Raw genomic sequence first — 20222 nt, forward strand, 5'->3', positions numbered from 1 at the left:
TTAACATGCAAATCAATTTATAACATTTTTGATATGCGTTTTTCTGTTTTTTTTTTGTTGTTATTCTGTCTCTCACTGTTCAAATAAACCTACCATTAAAATTATAGACTGATCATTTCTTTGTCAGTGGGCAAACGTACAAAATCAGCAGGGGATCAAATACTTTTTTCCCTCACTGTATTTCTGATTTATACAAATGTATCAAAGTAAAGATGGATATGGAAATTGCCTTTTACATAGTAGAACCAGTTGGTTTTAATTGCCAATTTGGTAATGGTATGGTCAAGTAGGCATATTCACCATTGGATCACTAAGGCTGCGTTTACACAGGTAGCCCAATTCTGATATTTTTTTCACTAATTGGTATTTTGACCAATCAGATAAGCTCTGAAAAACATATTGTAAAAAGATCTGATTGGTCAAAATACCAATTAGTGGAAAAAATATCAGAATTGTGCTGCCTGTGTAAACGCCTAAGACCTGCAAATAAATAAATAAAATGTAGCACTTCAATCTGCCTTACCTTCTGTTGATTTCCTGCCCTTACAACTGCTATACATGGTCCCTATTTTATTCAGTTGGAAATATTTAATATAAGCCAGAAAATTGGTCTTATCCTGCCATGTCTATGAGTCAAATGAAATTTGCAGAGAAAGATGACTTATTTTGACAAGGAAAGTTTTTAATCAAATTTAAAGGACACAATGTACCAATAGTATTTCTGCAAAGTTTGCAGAAATACACTCCATATACGCCATATAGGCCTACTACTTAAAGTTACTTAAAACAAAACAACAATTGTCTCAAGCCTGTCAACAACAGAGTCGTAAAAACAAGTCAGAAAAAAAGTGCTCAACCAGAGTCAGTTCTGTTACAATCCAAACGTATTCACATTCAAAAAATACATCTCCTGTATGACAACATTCATAGACAGCCACTCATGTTTCAGCTGAGTGTAGGATATGTCTGCTTTTACAGCGTCAATCAAAAAATAGATACCAATTGAATAACTGAATAAGAGAAAGAGAAAGCCATGATAAACACACAATTAAAATGATTATAAACCCATTTTCAAATCAAACAAATTACATTGATTTAAATTACATCATGTCTACAAATCCAATTGTTACAAAGAGGATTTTTACAGTGTCTCAGGGGTGGATTAGATTTTTTAACAGAGACAATCGTGCACATTTCTCCAGCTGTTGAGAGGGTTAACCTCCCGTCTCCTGGGGTCAACTGGAAGGTCAGAAGGTCAAAGATGAAAAGTCAGTGATCAACGCTGGCTCAGTGAATGGCAGTAGCCTTAGAGCTGAACATACTCAGGCTAAAGGGACTAGAGAGAGAGAGAGAGACAGAGAGAGATCATACATACCTGAACACATGAAGATGGCACAAAAACACACACATCACACACAGAAACTCACCTCTTAAGGTTACTAGCTGAGGATGAGGAGCTTTGCACCAGCCTCTTGGGAGAAGAGGAAGAGGAGAAGGGGACAGGGACCTGAGATAACTTGGAAGACTTGGGAGGGGTGATAGAGGTCTGACTGGTCTTTGTCAAATTCAACCTGGAGAATGATGGTACAACAAACAACAAGGTTTCATAACCTTTTAAAATACATTCAAAGTACAGCTCTAAAGATGAGGGTTATGCCTATCGATGTATGTTTTACCACATTCACTTTCGCACCACACACACACATACCGTGAAGAGGTGGCAGACCTGGATGAGCGACGGCCTTTCAAATCCCTGAGTTTATCTCCTTGGGTCAGACACTCCCTGTAGTTATTCTGCAGACGGCAGAGAGAGGGCAACAAACCAAGACATGCAGTCACAATCATTTCACATCCTAGCGAAATACCAGCCCTCAAAAAACTTAGACAGGGTCAGAACATTTCAGATTATAATGCAATGAATAAAACTGACCTGAATGATTATTGTACTTGACAAACAGTCATATCTGTAACACCACATGTGTCAAACACAAGGCCAAAAATATTGTAATCAGATTACAGATACTTTTGAAAAACTAGATGATTACTTTGAGGATTACTTTTAAATTCAGAAAGCATGTTTGCGCACATTTTTCTTTTACACCTTTATGTTTTCTCAATGACATTCAAATCAGCATTGAAAAAAGCCGCAAGTTTACGTTTGTTCCGCCTGAGCGAGTCTGACCACAAGGCAGAGACCACTTTGATGATACACCAAATGCGTTTGATGGATCTCGGGAAAAGAGCAGGAATAGGCTTTTGTAAGCTACAGTCCAAGCTGTCTTCCAATGGAGTGACTGCTGTCGGTATCCAAAGATTATCCAACTTGAATAAATGCTTGGAGGTAAGGACGACAGCAGTGGTGTAGCCTACGGGAGATACGGATATCACTTATTATTGATATCTACACTGAACAAAAATAAACGCAACATGCAACAATCTCAAAGATTTGACTGAGTTACAATTCACAAAAGGAAATCAGTCAATTGAAATAAATTCATTAGGCCCTAATCTATGGATTTCCCATGACTGGGAATACAGATACTGTATGCATCTGTTCGTCACAAATACCTTAAAAAGATTGTAGGGGTGTGGATCAGAAAACCAGTCAGTATCTGGTGTGACCACCATTTGCCTCATGCAGCGCAACACATCTCCTTCGCATAGAGTTGATCAGGCTGTTGATTGTGGCCTGTGGAATATTGTCCCACTCCTCTTCAATGGCTGTGCGAAGTTGCTGGATATTGGCAGGACCTGGAACACGCTGTCGTACACGTCAATCCAGAGCATCCCAAACATGCTCAATGGCAATGTTCCCTCTAAGCTGCGTGCGTGCGCGGGCGCTCAGCTCCCCTCGGACTGCCACGCAGAAGAAATATCAACCCACGCAGAGAAGCACTAGATTGAACTTCACTCAACTTTCTAGAGTTTTCCCCTTTAGTTAACACTATCAACGTTTCGCTCTACTGTGGGAATTGTGATCGAATCAACGCAATATTAGCCACTTTCAATGTAACATACCGTAACAAAACGAACTTTGCAAGACATAGTATGCTAAACTAACTTGGCAAGATATTTTCTTGTAGGCAAAGCGCATTGGAGTAGGATTCTATTATATTGACAGGCATGAACCAGGCCTGTACTCTACACAGACCGGTGTGCCATAACCAATCAGAGCTGCAGTAGGCCTATATGCAAATAGCCATTGCCATATATGGATCTGTGCCATTCACTTTGAACTAGACTATGTTTAGGCTACAGTATGTGTGGTTGCGAGTAGATGCACTTGTTTTGAGATCAAAGTGAGAGCTGCATGTAGCCACGTGCACATTTGTTCATATTCTTTTCTAGTTAATGGGTTATTAGCCCAGTTATAGCTAATTTCTAGTCAACAATGGGGTAGTGGTTGCTTCGACTTGATGGCACCGGAGAAGATGGCTGCCGTTTTACAGCCCTCTAACCAATTGTACTATTATGTGTGTTTTTTTGCGTTATTCTAATTTATTCTGTACACAATGTTTCTGCCACCGTCTCTTATGACCAAAAAGAGATTCTGGATATCAGGACAGCGATTACTCACCTCGTATTGGACAAAGATTTTTTCTTCAACGAGTCGGACGCGAAGGAATTCTACAGACACCCGACAAGGCCCAAATCCCCGTCATTCGCATGAGATCTTGGACGTATCGTGGACGTAGGTCGGGGTGTCTTGTAAGGATCCGACGGCAATCGAGTAAACTGCCTCTTCCATCAATCCTATTAGCCAATGTTCAATTATTTGAAAATAAATTGGACAACCTAAGATTAAGGTTATCCTACCAACGGGACATTAAAAACTCTGATATCTTATGTTTCACCGAGTCGTGGCTGAACGACGACATGGATAACATACAGCTGGCGGGATATACGCAACATCAGCAGGATAGAACGGCTGACTCCGGTAAGACAAGGGTGGCGGTCTGTGTATATTTGTAAACAACAGCTGGTGCATAAAATCTCATACTAAGGAAGTCTCGAGGTTTTGCTCGCCTGAGGTAGAGTATCTCATGATAAGCTGTAGACCACACTATTTACCAAGAGAGTTTTCATCTATATTTTTCGTAGCTGTCTATTTGCCACCACAAACCGATGCTGGCACTAAGATTGCACTCAATGAGCTGTATAAGGCCATAAGTAAACAGGAAAACGCTCATCCAGAGGCAGCGCTCCTAGTGGCCGGGGACTTTAATGCAGGGAAATTTTTATCCATTCTACCTAATTTCTACCAGCATGTTAAATGTGCAACCAGAGGGAAAAAAACTCTAGACCACCTTTACTCCACACACAGAGACGCGTACAAAGCTCTCCCTCTCCCTCCATTTGGCAAATCTGACCATAACTCTATCCTCCTGATTCCTGCTTATAAGCAAAAACTAAAGCAGGAAGCACCAGTGACTCGGTTAATAAGGAAGTGGTCAGATGACGCAGATGCTAAGCTACAGGACTATTTTGCTAGCACAGGCTGGAATATGTTCCGGGATTCTTCCGATAGCATTGAGGAGTACACCACATCAGTCACTGGCTTCATCAATAAGTGCATCGATGACGTCGTCCCCACAGTGACCATACGTACTAAAGGGTAGAGCTGCCGCTTTCAAGGAGCGGGACTCTAACCCGGATGCTTATAAGAAATCCTGCTATGCCCTCCAACGAACCATCAAACAGGCAAAGAGTCAATACAGGACTAAGATTGAATCGTACTACACCGGCTCTGATGCTCGTCGGATGTGGCAGGGCTTGCAAACTATTACAGACTACAAAGGGAAGCACAGCCGCGAGCTGCCCAGTGACACAAGCCTACCAGACGAGCTAAATCACTTCTATGCTCGCTTCGAGGCAAGCAACACTGAAGGATGCATGAGAGCATCAGCTGTTCTGGATGACTATGTGATCACGCTCTCCGTAGCCGATGTAAGTAAGACTTTTAAGCAGGTCAACATTCACAAGGCCGCAGGGCCAGACGGATTACCAGAACGTGTACTCCAAGCATGCGCTGACCAACTGGCAAGTATCTTCACTGACATTTTCAACATGTCCCTGACTGAGTCTGTAATACCAACATGTTTCAAGCAGACCACCATAAAAAGAGGACTGAGCACGCCCCCATTCTCATCAACAGGGCTGTAGTGGAACAGGTTGAGAGCTTCAAGTTCCTTGGTGTCCACATCACCAACAAACTATCATGGTCCAAACACACCAAGACAGTCGTGAAGAGGGCACGACAAAGCCTATTCCCCCTCAGGAGACTAAAAAGATTTGGCATGGATCCTCAGATCCTCAAAAAGTTCTACAGCTGCACCATCGAGAGCATCCTGAGTGGTTGCATCACCACCTGGTATGGCAACTGCTCGGCCTCCGACCGCAAGGCACTACAGAGGGTAGTGTGTACGGCCCAGTACATCACTGGGGCCAAGCTTCCTGCCATCCAGGACCTCTATACCAGGCGGTGTCAGAGGAAAGCCCTAAAAATTGTCAAAGACTCCAGCCATCCTAATCATAGACTGTTCTCTCTACTACCGCACGGCAAGCAGTACCGGAGCGCCAAGTCTAGGTCCAAAAGGCTTCTTAACAGCTTCTACCCTCAAGCCATAAAACTTCTGAAAAGCTAATCATGGCTACCCGGACTATTTGCATACTGGCCCCCCGTGGGAAACAAACCCACAACCCTGGCGTTGCAAGCGCCATGCTCTACCAACTGAGCTACAGGGGTAGCATATGTAAAATAAATCAGGAAAAACACATTACTTTGTAGATCTACTGAACAATACATCATATAGCGTCGGAAATAGTTATAAATTATAGCGACGCATTCATGGATGTCTGTTGCATAAAAATTCCGAAATGTCGGCCGCTGCTTTTTTTCCATGTGTCCAGAGTGGACACCTTGGCCCTGTGAATCCTGGCCGTGGACATAAGGACAATTTCCTTGAACGTGAGCAGCCATTGCTGCATTGGTAAATGAGGTGGAATCCATCTTTGTAAATAATCTTTTTTTGCAGCTGTGGTACCTGCCAATCACTCTCCGTTGGTGTAACTCAGGTGGCATATCTGGCCAGAAAAGTGCTACAATTCATACAAGAAGCACAGCAACCATCTACTTTTCAAATCCAGCATTCTGTCTCGTACGCGACTAGGACAAGCATAGCAGCAAATTTAAATGGAATTTGGTCAACTGCATTAGATAGTCATTTCATGGTTGTACAATTATAAAACTGGTGATCATCCACAAAACAGCCATCAACAATGTTTTACACAAACGTACATTTTACTGCTGCTCTTTAATTATTTGCTATTTCTTTACTTTTCTATTTTCTACTTAACACTTTTTTTATTTTCTTAAAAACTGCATTGTTGGTTAAGGGCTTGTAAGTAAGCATTGACTTTTGTCTTCTTCTAATGCCTCTTAAGCAGGTTGATGTTTATTGGGATGAGTCTTGTCCTTGAGGCAGAACTGAGAGATTTCCACTAGATGGGCCAGCTGCAGAGTACATAATTGGCTATATTGTAAAAATGTATGAAAACAAAAATGTGTTTTTGGTCTTAATTTAAGGCTAGGGTTAGGCATTAGTGGTTAGCAGTGTTGTTAATGTTAGGGTTAAGGTTAGGTTTAAAATCAGATGTTATAACTTTGTGGCTCTGCCAGAGCTGCCTCCAGAACAAGATGCATGACGAAAAGTAATCAGATTACATTACTGAGTTTGGATAATCCAAAAGTTACTGATTACAATTTTGGACAGGTAACTAGTAACTGTAACAGATGACATTTAGAAAGTAACCTACCCAACCCTGCATACAAAGAACTATTGCCAAAGTCACTCACCTCATCCAGGCTGAAGGACTTATAAAGAGTCGTATTGATTGACAGGTCGTCCATGCTGGAGACGAGGCAAGTCACTTCCTGGTCCAGCTTTGGCCGCTGGCGACGCTGCTGCTGCTTCTGTTTGGTGCGGTGCATGTCACCCTGCACCCACATACTGTGTTGCTTACTAAAGAGAGAGATGAGGAGTCAGATGTACCAAACTTCCACAGATTTAAGAGCCAGATGATGTCTCCCCCAAAGGGTCCATATTAAAAAAGCGATCTGGGATCAGGTCCTCCTCTTATTTATTATGATCTAAATGGCAAAACTGATCCTAGATCAGCACTCTGATCTACTCTGCGACACTTCATGAGTACAAGGCCTGAACCCAACTGCGGTGCATGTCAAATCATACTTTACAAACTCCTGGCAGTAAATCAAATTCATGAAAAGTGGTGAAGCACTGTGAACCTGAGATACTGCAATATACAGTGCATTCGGAAAGTATTCAGACCCCTTCCCTTTTTCCACATTTTGTTACATTACAGCCTTATTCTAAAATTGATTAAATAAAAACATTTCCTCATCAATCTACACACAATACCCCATAATGACAAAGTGAAAACAGTTTTATTTTTATTTATTTATTTATTTATTTACATAAGTATCCAGACCCTTTGCTATGAGACTCAAAATTGAGCTCAGGTGCATCCTGTTTCCATTGATCATCCTTGAGATGTTTCTACAACTTGATTGGAGTCCACCTGTGGTAAATTCAATAGATTGGAAGAAGTCTGGAACAACCAAGACTCTTCCTAGAGCTGGCCGCCCGGCCAAACTGAGTAATCGGGGGAGAAGGGCCTTGGTCAGGGAGGTGACCAAGAACCCAATGGTCACTCTGACAGAGCTCCAGAGTTCCTCTGTGGAGATGGGAGAACCTTCCAGAAGGACAACCATCTATGCAGCACTCCACCAATCAGGCCTTTATGGTAAAGTCGCCAGACGGAAGCCACTCCTCAGTAAAAGGCACATGACAGCCCGCTTGGAGTTTGGCAAAAGGCACCTAAAGGACTCTCAGACCATGAAAAACAAGATTCTCTGGTCTGATGAAACCAAGATTGAATACTTTGGTCTGAATGCCAAGCGTCACCGCTGGAGGAAACCTGGCACCATCCCTACAGTGAAGCATGGTGGTGGCAGCATCATGCTGTGGGGATGTTTTTCAGCGGCAGGAACTGGGAGACTAGTCAGGATCGAGGTAAAGATGAACGGAGCAAAGTACAGAGAGATCCTTGATGAAAACCTGCTCCAGAGTGCTCAGGACCTCAGACTGGGGCGAAGGTTCACCTTCCAACAGGACATGACCCTAAGCACACAGCCAAGACTACGCAGGAGTGGCTACGGGACAAGTCTCTGAATGTCCTTGAGAGACCCAGACTTGAACCCAATCGAACATCTCTGGAGAGACCTGAAAATACCTGTGCAGCGACACTCCCCATCCAACCTGACAGAGCTTGTGAGGATCTGCAGAGAAGAATGGGAGAAACTCCCCAAATACTGGTGTGCCAAGATTGTAGCGTCATACCCAAGAAGACTTGAGGCTGTAATCGCTGCCAAAGGTGCTTCAACAAAGTACTGAGTAAAAGGTCTGAATACTTATATAAATGTGATATTTTCTTTTTTTGCTAACATTTCTAAAAACCTGTTTTTGCTTTGTCATTATGGGGTATTGTGTGTAGATTGATGAGGGAAAAAACACAATTTAATCCATTTTAGAATAAGGCTGTAATGTAACACAATGTGGAAAAAGTCAAGAGGTCTTTCCGAATGCACTGTATCTTTCACTGGGCCTTAGTGTGAAATATTGGGGTTTATTCCTTACTCTTCAAGAAAGTCCTGCTGAGGTCCGATGATGGATCCAGGCCTGCAGATCCTGATCCAGGCGATGGCCTCAGCCGCCGTGAAACGATAGTGCTTCATCAGGTAACAACCTATCAGAGTCCCCGTACGACCCAGACCCGCTGTGAATGGACAGAGAGGGGAGGAGTGCGCAGAAAAGAAAGAGAAAGAGTAAAGAGAGAAGAAGAGAAAATAGAGTTCTTTATGATAGAGTAATGGTGAGTGAGTAAGCCTACTGTTGATATGTCAGTCAATTGCTGCCCTCTAGTGATGTCTCTGTATCACTGCATGCTAGAGTCCACCACTGAATAATTTTGTAATTTGCTACTGAACAGACAGCAGAGCTTTATGTACTGTATGATGTACACATGTTTTATGTTGCTTTCTGTACATGATGGCTTTATGAACTCATTAATACACACACACACACAGCCTCTAACCCTTGCAGTGGACAGCCACAGCGCCCTCGGTGCTCTCACACACGTGGAGGAAGCGTCGTGTGATGAGGTCACTGGGCGTGGTTCCGTCCACGAAGAACAGGTCGTGATGCTCGAAGCCGCCGTCAGTGAACCGCTGTCCGTCGTAGATCTTTCTGTTGAGCCGCACCACGGCGGTGACATCATGCTCCTGGAAATACAGGAAGTAGGCCTCTGGAGCGTGGAGAGGGTATCCTGGGAGGGAGGGGGGGCAACAGGGTTGGGGTCAGTACCATTATAGTGGAGGTTGGTGAAGTAAAGTAATTTGGGTATTCTGTACTATCAACTGCCATTCCATTTACTGTGACATGACAAGCGCTGTAATTGTCTCTTAAAAACATGTATAGGCACTGAGAAAAACTCACCATTCTCTATCTTGCTTTTTGGGTGAGGTCCACTAAAGGCCAAAATCTTCCCAGGAATAATCCAGTTCATGTCTCCATTCTCCACCCGCTCATAATGCTCATACTCTTCCACATCAAATGTCTCAAAGTTGAAGAATCCATATTGCAGGGCCTAGGGATGGAAGAAAAAGCAGGGTGGTATTCAATCAAACCTGACATGAATTGTTGTTCACAAAAAGACGAGTACTTAGGAGCAACGTACATATATAGTCACTGTAGACATAGCCTTGCAGTCTCAAGGACCTGTGTGAACGTGGAGAAATTGCAAGAGTTCCCTCTCTTCTCATCTTCTCTTTTTCTCTTATTGATTACACTCCATTGCACAATCCTTCTGTTCTTCACATCTCCCTGGCACTTGATTGATTCATCAATTCATTAACTGGATATAGAGTCCACACACCAGGTTGCGTGTGTAGAAATGAGTCCCTGACTAAAAAGCCAGGGTGAGCAAAAGCACATAGTGCAGGGTCGAATTCAGGCGAGAAAGATTTTGAAATGCTCAGATATAAATGTTTTGCAGAGAACTAAGATGATTCCATATTCTACATAGTTGAGAATCATGTTTATTCTAGATACTATATTTCTATCTGAATGGAACGTTCTGTAGTGAACCCATGATGTAACCCTTCCTCCATGTTGATACATGCTAACCATGTTTCTCTCCCTGTGAGCATAATTGGACTAAAAGATTAACACTGCGAACAAGACAGAGAGAGGGGGAATGGAGAAAGAAAATGGATTCTTGAGGCCATGTAACCGGTCTATGGGTCCTTTTAAACTCATAAAAAGGCTGGATAACATGTTATAAAAAATTTAATTGATACACCATTGTAAATGCCATATACATTTTTATAAATGATGGAATACTCATTTATTAAGAGTATGTACTACTTATAAATAGTTTATTAATGCTTATTAATGACAGTTATTATAACATGTTATCAAGCATTAGAAGACACCAACTACCCACGATAAGAAGGACAGAGTCTAATAATAAATCATTATTTATAATAATGACCAACCCAAGGCTCAACTGAAAATAAACAACGCATTTTTACCTTGCGGATTCCTTGTAAACAGTCTAGGATGGTCAAATTGTATGTGCAGTCTCCGAGAGCAGCGTCCCTAAAAGAGAAGAACAAATGGTGAATTCATTACACTTTTGGAGATTATTGTTGGCTGTGCATTTTCAACAGCTAACCTCATTATAAGCTTTTCCAATTACATTTACTCAACATACACCCAAACGGTGACAGTGTAACTTGGTATGGTGTTGTGTCATCCTGCGATGTCAGGATGATGGGGTTACAATGTGGCATTGAGTCATCAGGAATCTAGAACGCTCTGCAGGAACTTTGCATCAATCTTCCACATTCTCATCTCAACTCATTTCTAACTGTATGTGCGTGTGCAACCGCACGTATTTATGGGCGTGCCAGAGGCATTTCTGTCAGTGGCACAGCCTGGCTAAGCTGGGATTTGCAGTATATCTCTGAGTCTAATGCGAGCGCATTGATACCAGTTATAGAAAAGAAACAACAAATATTCTCCTTTGTTCAGCAGTACGCTATTTCAACATTATCAGTGACAAACATTAGGCAGTTAGGCATAAAGGCATTAGGCATGACGTTTGGCAGTATTTGTATATGCACCATTCATGAAGGGTGTTATGTACACAGCATTAGCCTACCAACCTCTAAATTTAAGATTGGGCGATAGAGTAACTGAATAGTTACTGGAGTGGTGTACTGTTTGTTTACCTGAAAGGCAGATATGCGGTATTGTTTCCTGAGATGAGGGTCCTGTAGGCCTCCTCTGGGCTTCTCTTCAAATAGATCACCTGAGACAGACGTGTGCATGTGCATTAGAGACAATAAGAGATTACGAGAATGACATAATAAAGACAAGAAGATGAACACTTACAGAATAGGCACCAATAAGTACTGCAGCATTGGCCCTCTTCCTCTGGTCATAGCTGGTGTAGTGAATCACCCTCTTTCTGGAATGAGTGAAGGACTGAAAGAAACCAGACTGTCAACATTTCAAATCATAAGATGTTCGTTAAACGACTTCTATGTTTGGTTTTATAGGAAAGATTGTGTTGAAAATGACATTGATATTACATAGTAATAGGAGCACCTTAATGTAAAGGGTTATCAAAAGGGTAAAGTAATGTTCATATTGAGGAAACCCCCTTGGAGGAATGGTAATGTATCTGTGTCTTACCCTGAGCTTCTTGTTCAGTTTACAGCAGTACCTGTACAGCATGCCCAGATTCAGGGGTCCAAAGTCAGCATAGAAGCTGAGACACAAGCCCAAGAGAGCAAACGTAAATAATGTATCTAAAGTAATAGCATAACTATTACTCTTCAGTGGAGGAAGGTAATATCATGTAGGCCTGTATACTGTAAATGAACAATTACAGAATAAAGTACATGTAATACACATTTTGGGATTTAGAAATCAGGTTATAAAATCCAATTTTACACATGGTAACTGGTTGCCATTAGGCCTAGACCTACTGGTTATTGGTTAGCCTAAATCCATAGACAACACATGTGTTCTATCTATGTGCGCTATAGTCGGGTCTGAAACGTTTGACACCCTTGATAAAGGTGTGCAAAAATGACTGTATAAAATAAATAATTCAAATACTGAACTATATTGTATGCTCAAATTTTTGACTGAGATGGCCATGGTAAAATGCTGATTTTGTGGCCAATTAACCATTTCTTTGTGGATTTTGATGTGTCCCTGGGTTCATTGTCTTGCTGGAAGATCCCCTTGCAGCCAAGTTTCAGCCTCCTAGCAGAGGAAACCAGGTTTTTGGCTAAAATATCCTGGTACTGGGTAAAGTTAATGATGCCGTTGACCTTAACAAGGGCCCCAGGACCAGTGGAAGCAAAATAGCCCCATAACATCAAAGCTCCACCACCATATTTTACAGTAGGTATGGAGTTATTTTCTGCTCATGCATTCTCATTTCCACACTGGTGTGTGTGGCCAAAGAGCTATATTGTCATGTCATCCAACACATGTAAACCCCTGGAGTTTGCTAAACAGCATTGGCACTTGGATTGGTACCGGTGCTTTGGTCAGATTACATGAAAATAGTGCTCTTTGGCCACACACACCTTGTTAAGGTCAACGGCATCATGAACTTTATCCAGTACCAGGACATCGCAGTCTCCGGACATGAAACCCATTGAAAACCTGTGGTTTGAATTGAAGAGGGCAGTCCATACAACAGGCCTACTTACTTCTCATAGAGAAGTTCATCATCTGTGCTGAAGTAGTGAGTGTTTGCTGTAGTTTTCGGTTTGGTTCTAAGGGTTGTAAAATACAACCGGTCTGTAAGAGAATAGAGAAAACAAGGGCAAAGTGATAACAATGATAATAATCATATTTCATTTCCCACGCTCAATGAGCATTATGTGAATGTGACCCACATCAGGGGTTCTTTTTAACCCTTTCCATTCCGACTTAGCTTCTTCCAAAACATCAAACAACATTCATTAACACCCAAAATATAAAGTTACTCTTCCATTAAATGTGTTCCCATATAGGCCTATGTTTTGGCTGGTGCAATCATATTTCTGCTCTGGGAGATTCATCAAGTACTAAAGTCACTAAAAACTGCACAAACAATGCTCAAAGAAACTAACTACACGAATGAAACGCATTGATTCCACATACAAATTAGTTAAACAGCTGTTAAATCACATGTTCTAAACGTTTGTGGGCAAAAGCAATCTAAGGCTGCGCCTGACCGCAACACGCGCATGAACTCTCGCGCAATAAGTAGATGTTATTCAAGCCAAGTTGCGCAACTACTTTTCTTTTTTTACCTTTGATGAACTCCGACGCTCCAAGTATTACATATTCATCTGCCATTTCATTCGGCGTTGTTCAAATCTCAGAATTATATAGGGTTCTTCAACAGATGAATTGGAGATGGAGTGCACAAGTTGTTGATGCAAAACAAGTTCTTTATACCCTTTTGAATGAAACTAAAACACACAATACGAGATATTCCTTTTGATGATCTTCTATTGACGAACTAGTGAAAACTATGTCGCAGGCAAAAGGGATGAAGAGAAGAACAAAGGTGACCATATCCAACTTGCGACAACTCTCCTCACTTGTCAGCACGGCTTCAAATTCTTCACTAGAATTTAGACTGGATTGTGTTCTATATTCCAATTTAGTTTGTTCTTCAACAAAAAGTTTCAATTGAAGAAGGCTGAAAAATTCAGTTCGTCCAAGACGCATCCAAAGTAACCATATGCCAAACCTCGACACAGGGCACGTTGCTATGGTTTGGTAGAGTCTGACCAATCAGCATTTGATAGGAGGCGGCTCTGACCTAAGAAGTGAATCCCCTGTCAAGTGTCTGAGCTGCGCAGGGATGGTTACTCATCTAGCCTAGCCTAGTACAGTTCGTGTCACGTCTTTTACGCATAAGGATTCAAGAATGTTCTTTGTGGATTTGTGTGTCATAATTCAGTTGTTATTTTACATTCCTAAGTTAACTTTTCCACTTTAAGTCTTATAATAGTCATCTTACAATCTTTTTTCAGTCAGTTTTAGTTTTGATATGTCTGAATGAAAGTACATAGACCTAACTGTAAAACAGTCACTTTTACAGTGTGGTTAACATTGCAGTGATGTAAGCTGCAGGCCACCAACACAAACAGACCACTCATCATGGTGTGTGTGCTTGGCATTCCCTGTGGCATGTGATGCAGTTCTCTTACGAATTGTTTCTTCCCACCTGACTACAATTAGGCCTTGGTACCTCTCCATAGCAGGACGTGCCACTGACGTGTTTCAAACCCCCAACACTAATTACTTTGATCAGCAACCACACGCACTAGACAACTCGCGCTCAGGCACAATCCTCAAACACACGGCAAAGTCATATGTCTGGGATGGCTTAGTTAGGCATACTGCAACCCATCATAATGGAATGATAATGAATGTCTTTGAGCTGGGAAAAGTGTCTATGAGATAAAGGGTTGAAGAACACAGTTTTACACTTTAACAAAGTGCCTTCACTGTGATAGAGGTCATTATTTTCGACAGTACTTTATTATTTGTATACATGCCGGGTATAGGCCTACACTACACGACTTTCCAAATCCTAACATCGCTGAGCCTCTCACATTAAACGACCGTCTTTCCTGTAGTTGTTTGTCTTTCCAACGTGGTGCGCATACTAAACGATCTGGCACAGACTACAAGATTCTCCACTTGGTCTTGAGGATTCTCGATACCACCACGCTGTCTCGCGAAAAAAACAATGATGTAATTAGATTGTTAATGGACAGTTCTACATTTACTGGGGTGGGGGGACTGGTCCAAATTAGGGAAGGGCCTGGGGCTTTCCCACCCTGACCGATAAATTCATTTTTAAAATCGAGACCTGTTTCCGAACGGACCAGAGAACAACTAGACCCGTTCCATATAGACCTGGTCGGATCCAGACCCGGTCTGATCTGCTTGAGGGAAGCAGCAGAAAATTATTTTTTTAAGCTACTTTATTAACCAGAGCTGATAAAGCATGAGAGGAGGGAGAGAGAGGTGGAGCTGCTCTAGGAGGCGGGGGAGGAGCCATACTGTGAGCAAATTAAACAGGGAGGAGGGAGGGAGAGATAAGAGACAGCAACCAACCAAGCCGACTCGTGCTATAGTAGACTAATAGTTGCCATAGCTAGGTTATTTTATCATCCAATATGATTATGTAGTACCTGTCTTGACTGCATCAAACCGCGAGAAGCTAGTGAAGCTTCAGTAACTAGCTAGGCTAATTGAGGCTGCAGAGCATATGCTTTCTCATCCTACAGCTACAAATAACAACAACTCCATTCAGAATATTAAGTAGCAGCCTACCTGTTGGCTCTTGGTCATTGTAGCCTATCCTTCTCCTTTAACTTTAAATTCCTTCATTATAATTTCATCTTCCATTGATTAGATATCTCCTAACTTTTGCCACACACGTGCCACGCTCCACTCTTCTGATAAGCAAGAGTAGTGCTCTGCATAAATGATAACATTTCTCTCTCTCTCTCTCTACTGCAGCAGTTTCATTCGGATCTGTACGGCACTTCCAGACAAGTCAGTTAAAATTACACATACCTGAAACCCGTGACAATCAGATCCGGCCCAGACGCATTACATTATTTAGAATTCTGGATCCGGACCAGCTACAGAGGAGGGTAGTGCATTTTTCCCCTGATTTACATTCCCCATTTTGCAAGTTTTACTATATAATTTCTTCCATATAGCCAAATGTCCTCATTGGCTTAACAGCCAATGTGTATTATTTAACATTACTATTAAAATAGTACTCATTTGTTTACAAGTTGCTAGCTATCCCATAAAGCCATCACCAAAAACCACATATTTGTATCTTCTTCTGTGGTTTGGTCACATCCTGTTCTTCGATTGACTCTGGCTGGACTGAAGACCACTGAAAGTTTGAGAAAATTCAAAGAATGCAGTGTCAGTCTTGCAACGGAACCTTCAACCACAAGGGGGTGTTGCGATTCCACTCCGTTGTGGACGTCCCCATTGAAATGAATGACATCCGTCGCATACTTTTAACTTTTAAAATGTATTACATATTATGTGTGGCATAAACACAACCAGTCACAATGTTATAATCTGATTATGCTACTTAAAAAGTATCCTGTAGGCTTCATGTGCATGTTCATCCACTCCAATATAATTCCAGCATCCAAACTGTGCAACAGTCATTCGATGAATGGGAAGAAACATCTGTTACAAAACAAAACACCAAAAAGTTGAATGACAATCAGAGTCTGTCAAGCCAAGCCTTCGATACTGATTAGGGAGGGATGTATTTTCTGTTTGCTCGAGATTGACACACTCTATTTAATTGTGGCGTTACATGATGAAACACTCAAAGTCAGTAATCGGTATGCAGTTATGCATTGCTTTTGGGTTGTGTGTGGTGCATTGGCACAGAAACCTGTTGGTGGAAAATTAGTTGCATGTATTTTATATAATTATAAATATAGCATCAAAATGTTGATAATCTGATTTCCTCCTAAATCAAATCAAATCAAATCAAATGTTATTGGTCACGTACACATGTTTAGCAGATCTTATTGCGGGTGTAGCTGATCATTGTCTGCAGATGGCTCTGATCGTAGTGTAATGAGACCGGCAGGGAGAGTGAGCTCCTCAGTGGTGGTCAGCGAACCCTTAACCTTCTTGCCCATAGCCCTGCATTGCATCAACTGTGCCACAAAACCATGCTGAAGTGGTCAAGTTGATATCCATGTGTATAAACACAGGTTTGCTACAGGTATTGTTATATGTAGTAATCCCTAATGTAGCTAGAGCTAGCTGTGTCTCAAAGCAGCCTCATAAAGGTTTTCAGTCATACATTCATGCTTGCCATACAGAGTTGAAATATCTAGCCAACATTTCGAATTGAATAACATTGCTTGTGAACTTTAGAGCTGTAACAATTTGACGCTTTGGTTTAAGGCAAGTACAAACGCATACTAGTAGTCGCCTAGTCATCGCTCCTGCTCGAGTCTACACATTCTGGGTGATGCAAAACAACGTCATCATCTCACTGGCTTCTTCTCTGGCGAGCTAGCTCTCATTGGCTATTGCTGATCATCCGTTCTCAAAACGTGTTGTTGCACATCTCACACTACAAGAGCATTGCAGATTTTGTACCGAGAAAATCAAACATGTTTGAAAATATCTGGGACTTCTCAAAGATGCAATCAGTAACATAAATCAGTCTAGCTAACCAGAAGATTTTGCCTACATCAACATCAATGATCATCTGATAGCCCACCATCTTGTCCTGATGTCAATCATGTGTTTAGGAGCCACTAACTAACTGCCTTGCTTACAATTTGTGATGATGAGAGAGGGTGTTGTTGCAGAAATAAATAGGCCATGCAAAAAAATATTTTAAAAAATCACTACAGAGCCATTTGGTATGTTATGAATTTCGAGATATGAATTATGAAAGTATTTATTTTTTCTATCAGGGTGCCCCTGTTTTTATTTTGAGTACCTGACCCCAGAAAGGTATGTGCTGTGCATGGCCCTGATCCAAGGTGAGTGTAATTTATACAGCAAGACTGAGATTATTTGCCCTATAGTCTTCATATGCTGACTTCATAGAGAGGGCTAAATCCAATCCCATCAAGGTTATGAAAAACAGGGGGCAATCATATCAACAGGAGTCATCTTAGCTGCAAAAAAACACCCAAAGTTCCTTCTGGGAAACATAAAGTTATTCTATTCAATTATATTCTATTTAATTATATTCTATTCTATTTAACTATATTCTATTTCATTCTATTCTGCCATGTCAGTTCCCTGTACAAGTAGACTTGTGCAACATTCCCTGGGAGTGAACTGGTTACCCTAAACTTCCCCTATATCATGCCTGACATGTAGACTGTCCCATCTATTCTTATCACAGAACCATCTGCCCTAATTAACCAATTAGGCGAGAGCTTAGACAGGGTCATGGAAACATGGCCCAGCACACACATTCATGAATACTAATCCCATGGCCGGTGGGAACTAGGTGAGATGAGACACTATTCCGTAGGTAAAGCTGGGACCTTCAGGTATTGCAAATCTCACTACCAGGAATTGGTTACCTGGTTACATCCCAGGACACCTCAGCACTCTTACTGAGGCTTTATAACTTTCCTTCCCTTTTCTTCAATCCTTTCCTTCACTAACACTGTTCTGAAAGCACTGATCATTTGAGAGCAATATGTTGGATACCTATCCAGTTATTGTATGTATCAGTGGTCATATAGGAGTAGGTAGTTGCCCCCAACCACCAGTGCAGAGTCAGATGTTAGAATTGCAGGTATGCAAAGAAATCTGATCTTAGATCTGTGTGTAAGGGCAACTTCTGCCTCAAGCAGTCATAAGGGAAGGACAAGACGGAGGCCCATTAACAGCACTGAGATCTGGATCTGTTTTAATATATTGAAAGGGATGAGCATACTGTTCTGCTACTGCATGATGTCAGTGTTAAGAGAAAAGGAGTGAGGTCATAATTCTCACATATTCAATCTATTTTTATTACTTAAGAAAGCAGGATTACTTTGATATTAAGTAGTTAACAAACAAATCACATGTCATAAACGGGTGCCTGTGCTGTGTAACAGCTGTTAAAGCTATTCAAGAGGTAACAAGAGTCAAAACTAAGGTGTGTGACCGCATGCAACTTGGGATTTCACCTTCATCCAATATCGGCCCTTCCCCAATATCGAGGGTTAAAAGCAAGCTGATGATGTTTTGTAAACCAAAGCATTCATCTTTTGTTCATTTCCACCCTCATTGGTTAAATCACAAGGCTACCAATTCAATCTCTCTATACTGTCCAGCTAGATAAAGTGGATGTGGTATAGCCTGCTGCTCCACAAAGAGTCACATGGTTTGATGCAGGCTTAAGGCAGAACAGATGTGGTTCCATCATAGGGAACTAGTGACTGAAAGTGCAAACTAGGAAGAGAGGAAAAGGATAAGCAGAATATCATGGGCATGTCTCGCTCTGTCCGTAGCATTTCTGTTCGTCTGTTATATGGAGAGATGTTCTGATGAACATCGAGTGCACAATGTACTGAATATGGTGACAGGTTTATAATGGAATGACCTACTGAATTTGAAGAATAGAGCCATTGAATCATGTGTTTAGACTGGACACAAGCACATCCCTGGCTGGCCAGAGGCAACTGTAAACTGAGCTAATCAGTCCAGACTAATCAATACAAATCTAACCTTCTTTCTCAGTGTGGCTGAATTCCATTTAACTTTGCATCAAGGTGCTTTGTGTGGCTGTACTGCTTTCTAGTGGCAAACTCAGTATGTCCATCGCTGAATTATGCACAATTTATTTGGATGGCTCCTATATCTTGTAAATCTTGTTATAGTTAGCAAATATTCTGATAGGCCTATTGCTAAAATACCCAAAGTTTGTGCTGCATGGGTATCTGAAGAGAGTAGGCCTATTAGAATTAGGCCTAGACATAATTGAGTCATTAGTTTATTAATGTGTCATCATGCACAGTTATGTGCAAGCCTAGACACAAATATTCACACTGCATATGAAAATATTGCTGACTTGTGGAAAAAAATATAGATGGACGTCTTTGCAAATAGCTATTTGAGAAAAGGCTGGTAAAATTGCAAGCGCAGCAACAGTCTCAAGGGCATTGGATGAGGATGAGAGGGACTTTGGAGCATCTGTCTGCATGGTGACGTCACTGACCCTGCTAGTAATCCTCTCGCGCTGAAAGGATGCTAAATTGCTATCGTCTGGAACGACATATAATAGTACAATTCTCACCGAAGAAGAATGCCGAACGAGGATGTAGGCTATTAGATCAGATTTGAAATGATTTTTTCCGGCATCGAATCAAAATCCCTAGAATTCTGGAGACGAACTCAGTCGTGATAAGAAGTGCTATGCGACTGGGGATCATTCCTGAGGAAAGAATGCGCCATTGACCAGAATAGCCTATATGCAGTTAAAACCTGTGCAGTTGTATTTATGTGGGTTGTATTTCGATAAAATTATGTTATTTCTCT

The 20222-nt window shown here is 41.5% G+C and overlaps 1 protein-coding gene across 1 annotated transcript; it reads right to left on the minus strand.

Annotated features, from left to right (window-relative positions):
- Window positions 1–492: 492 nt before the first annotated feature.
- Window positions 493–13958, minus strand: LOC121535122 (dual specificity protein phosphatase CDC14AB-like). Its single transcript, XM_041841857.2, has 13 exons — window positions 13463–13958; window positions 12875–12965; window positions 11841–11916; window positions 11538–11630; window positions 11375–11454; window positions 10673–10739; window positions 9576–9726; window positions 9175–9405; window positions 8718–8856; window positions 6857–7022; window positions 1709–1794; window positions 1428–1571; window positions 493–1336 (listed from the first exon to the last, which is right to left on the minus strand). Exons 1-13 carry the CDS (start codon window positions 13506–13508, stop codon window positions 1288–1290), a joined length of 1419 nt encoding a protein of 472 aa, XP_041697791.2. The 5' UTR covers window positions 13509–13958; the 3' UTR covers window positions 493–1287.
- Between the last annotated feature and the right edge of the window lie 6264 nt (window positions 13959–20222).

The sequence above is a fragment of the Coregonus clupeaformis genome, chromosome 21 (genome assembly GCF_020615455.1).
Source record: "Coregonus clupeaformis isolate EN_2021a chromosome 21, ASM2061545v1, whole genome shotgun sequence".
NCBI classification, from domain to species: Eukaryota; Metazoa; Chordata; class Actinopteri; order Salmoniformes; family Salmonidae; genus Coregonus; species Coregonus clupeaformis.

Excerpts from the sequence above, each read along its gene's own strand:
- LOC121535122 (XM_041841857.2), bottom strand. The coding sequence starts at position 13,508 with ATGGCAGATGAATATGTAATACTTGGAGCGTCGGAGTTCATCAAAG. Across the intron at positions 9,727-10,672 it reads GTTTACAAGGAATCCGCAAG|GCCCTGCAATATGGATTCTT; the intron begins GTAAAAATGCGT and ends TTCCATCCCTAG. Across the intron at positions 9,406-9,575 it reads AAAAAGCAAGATAGAGAATG|GATACCCTCTCCACGCTCCA; the intron begins GTGAGTTTTTCT and ends CCTCCCTCCCAG.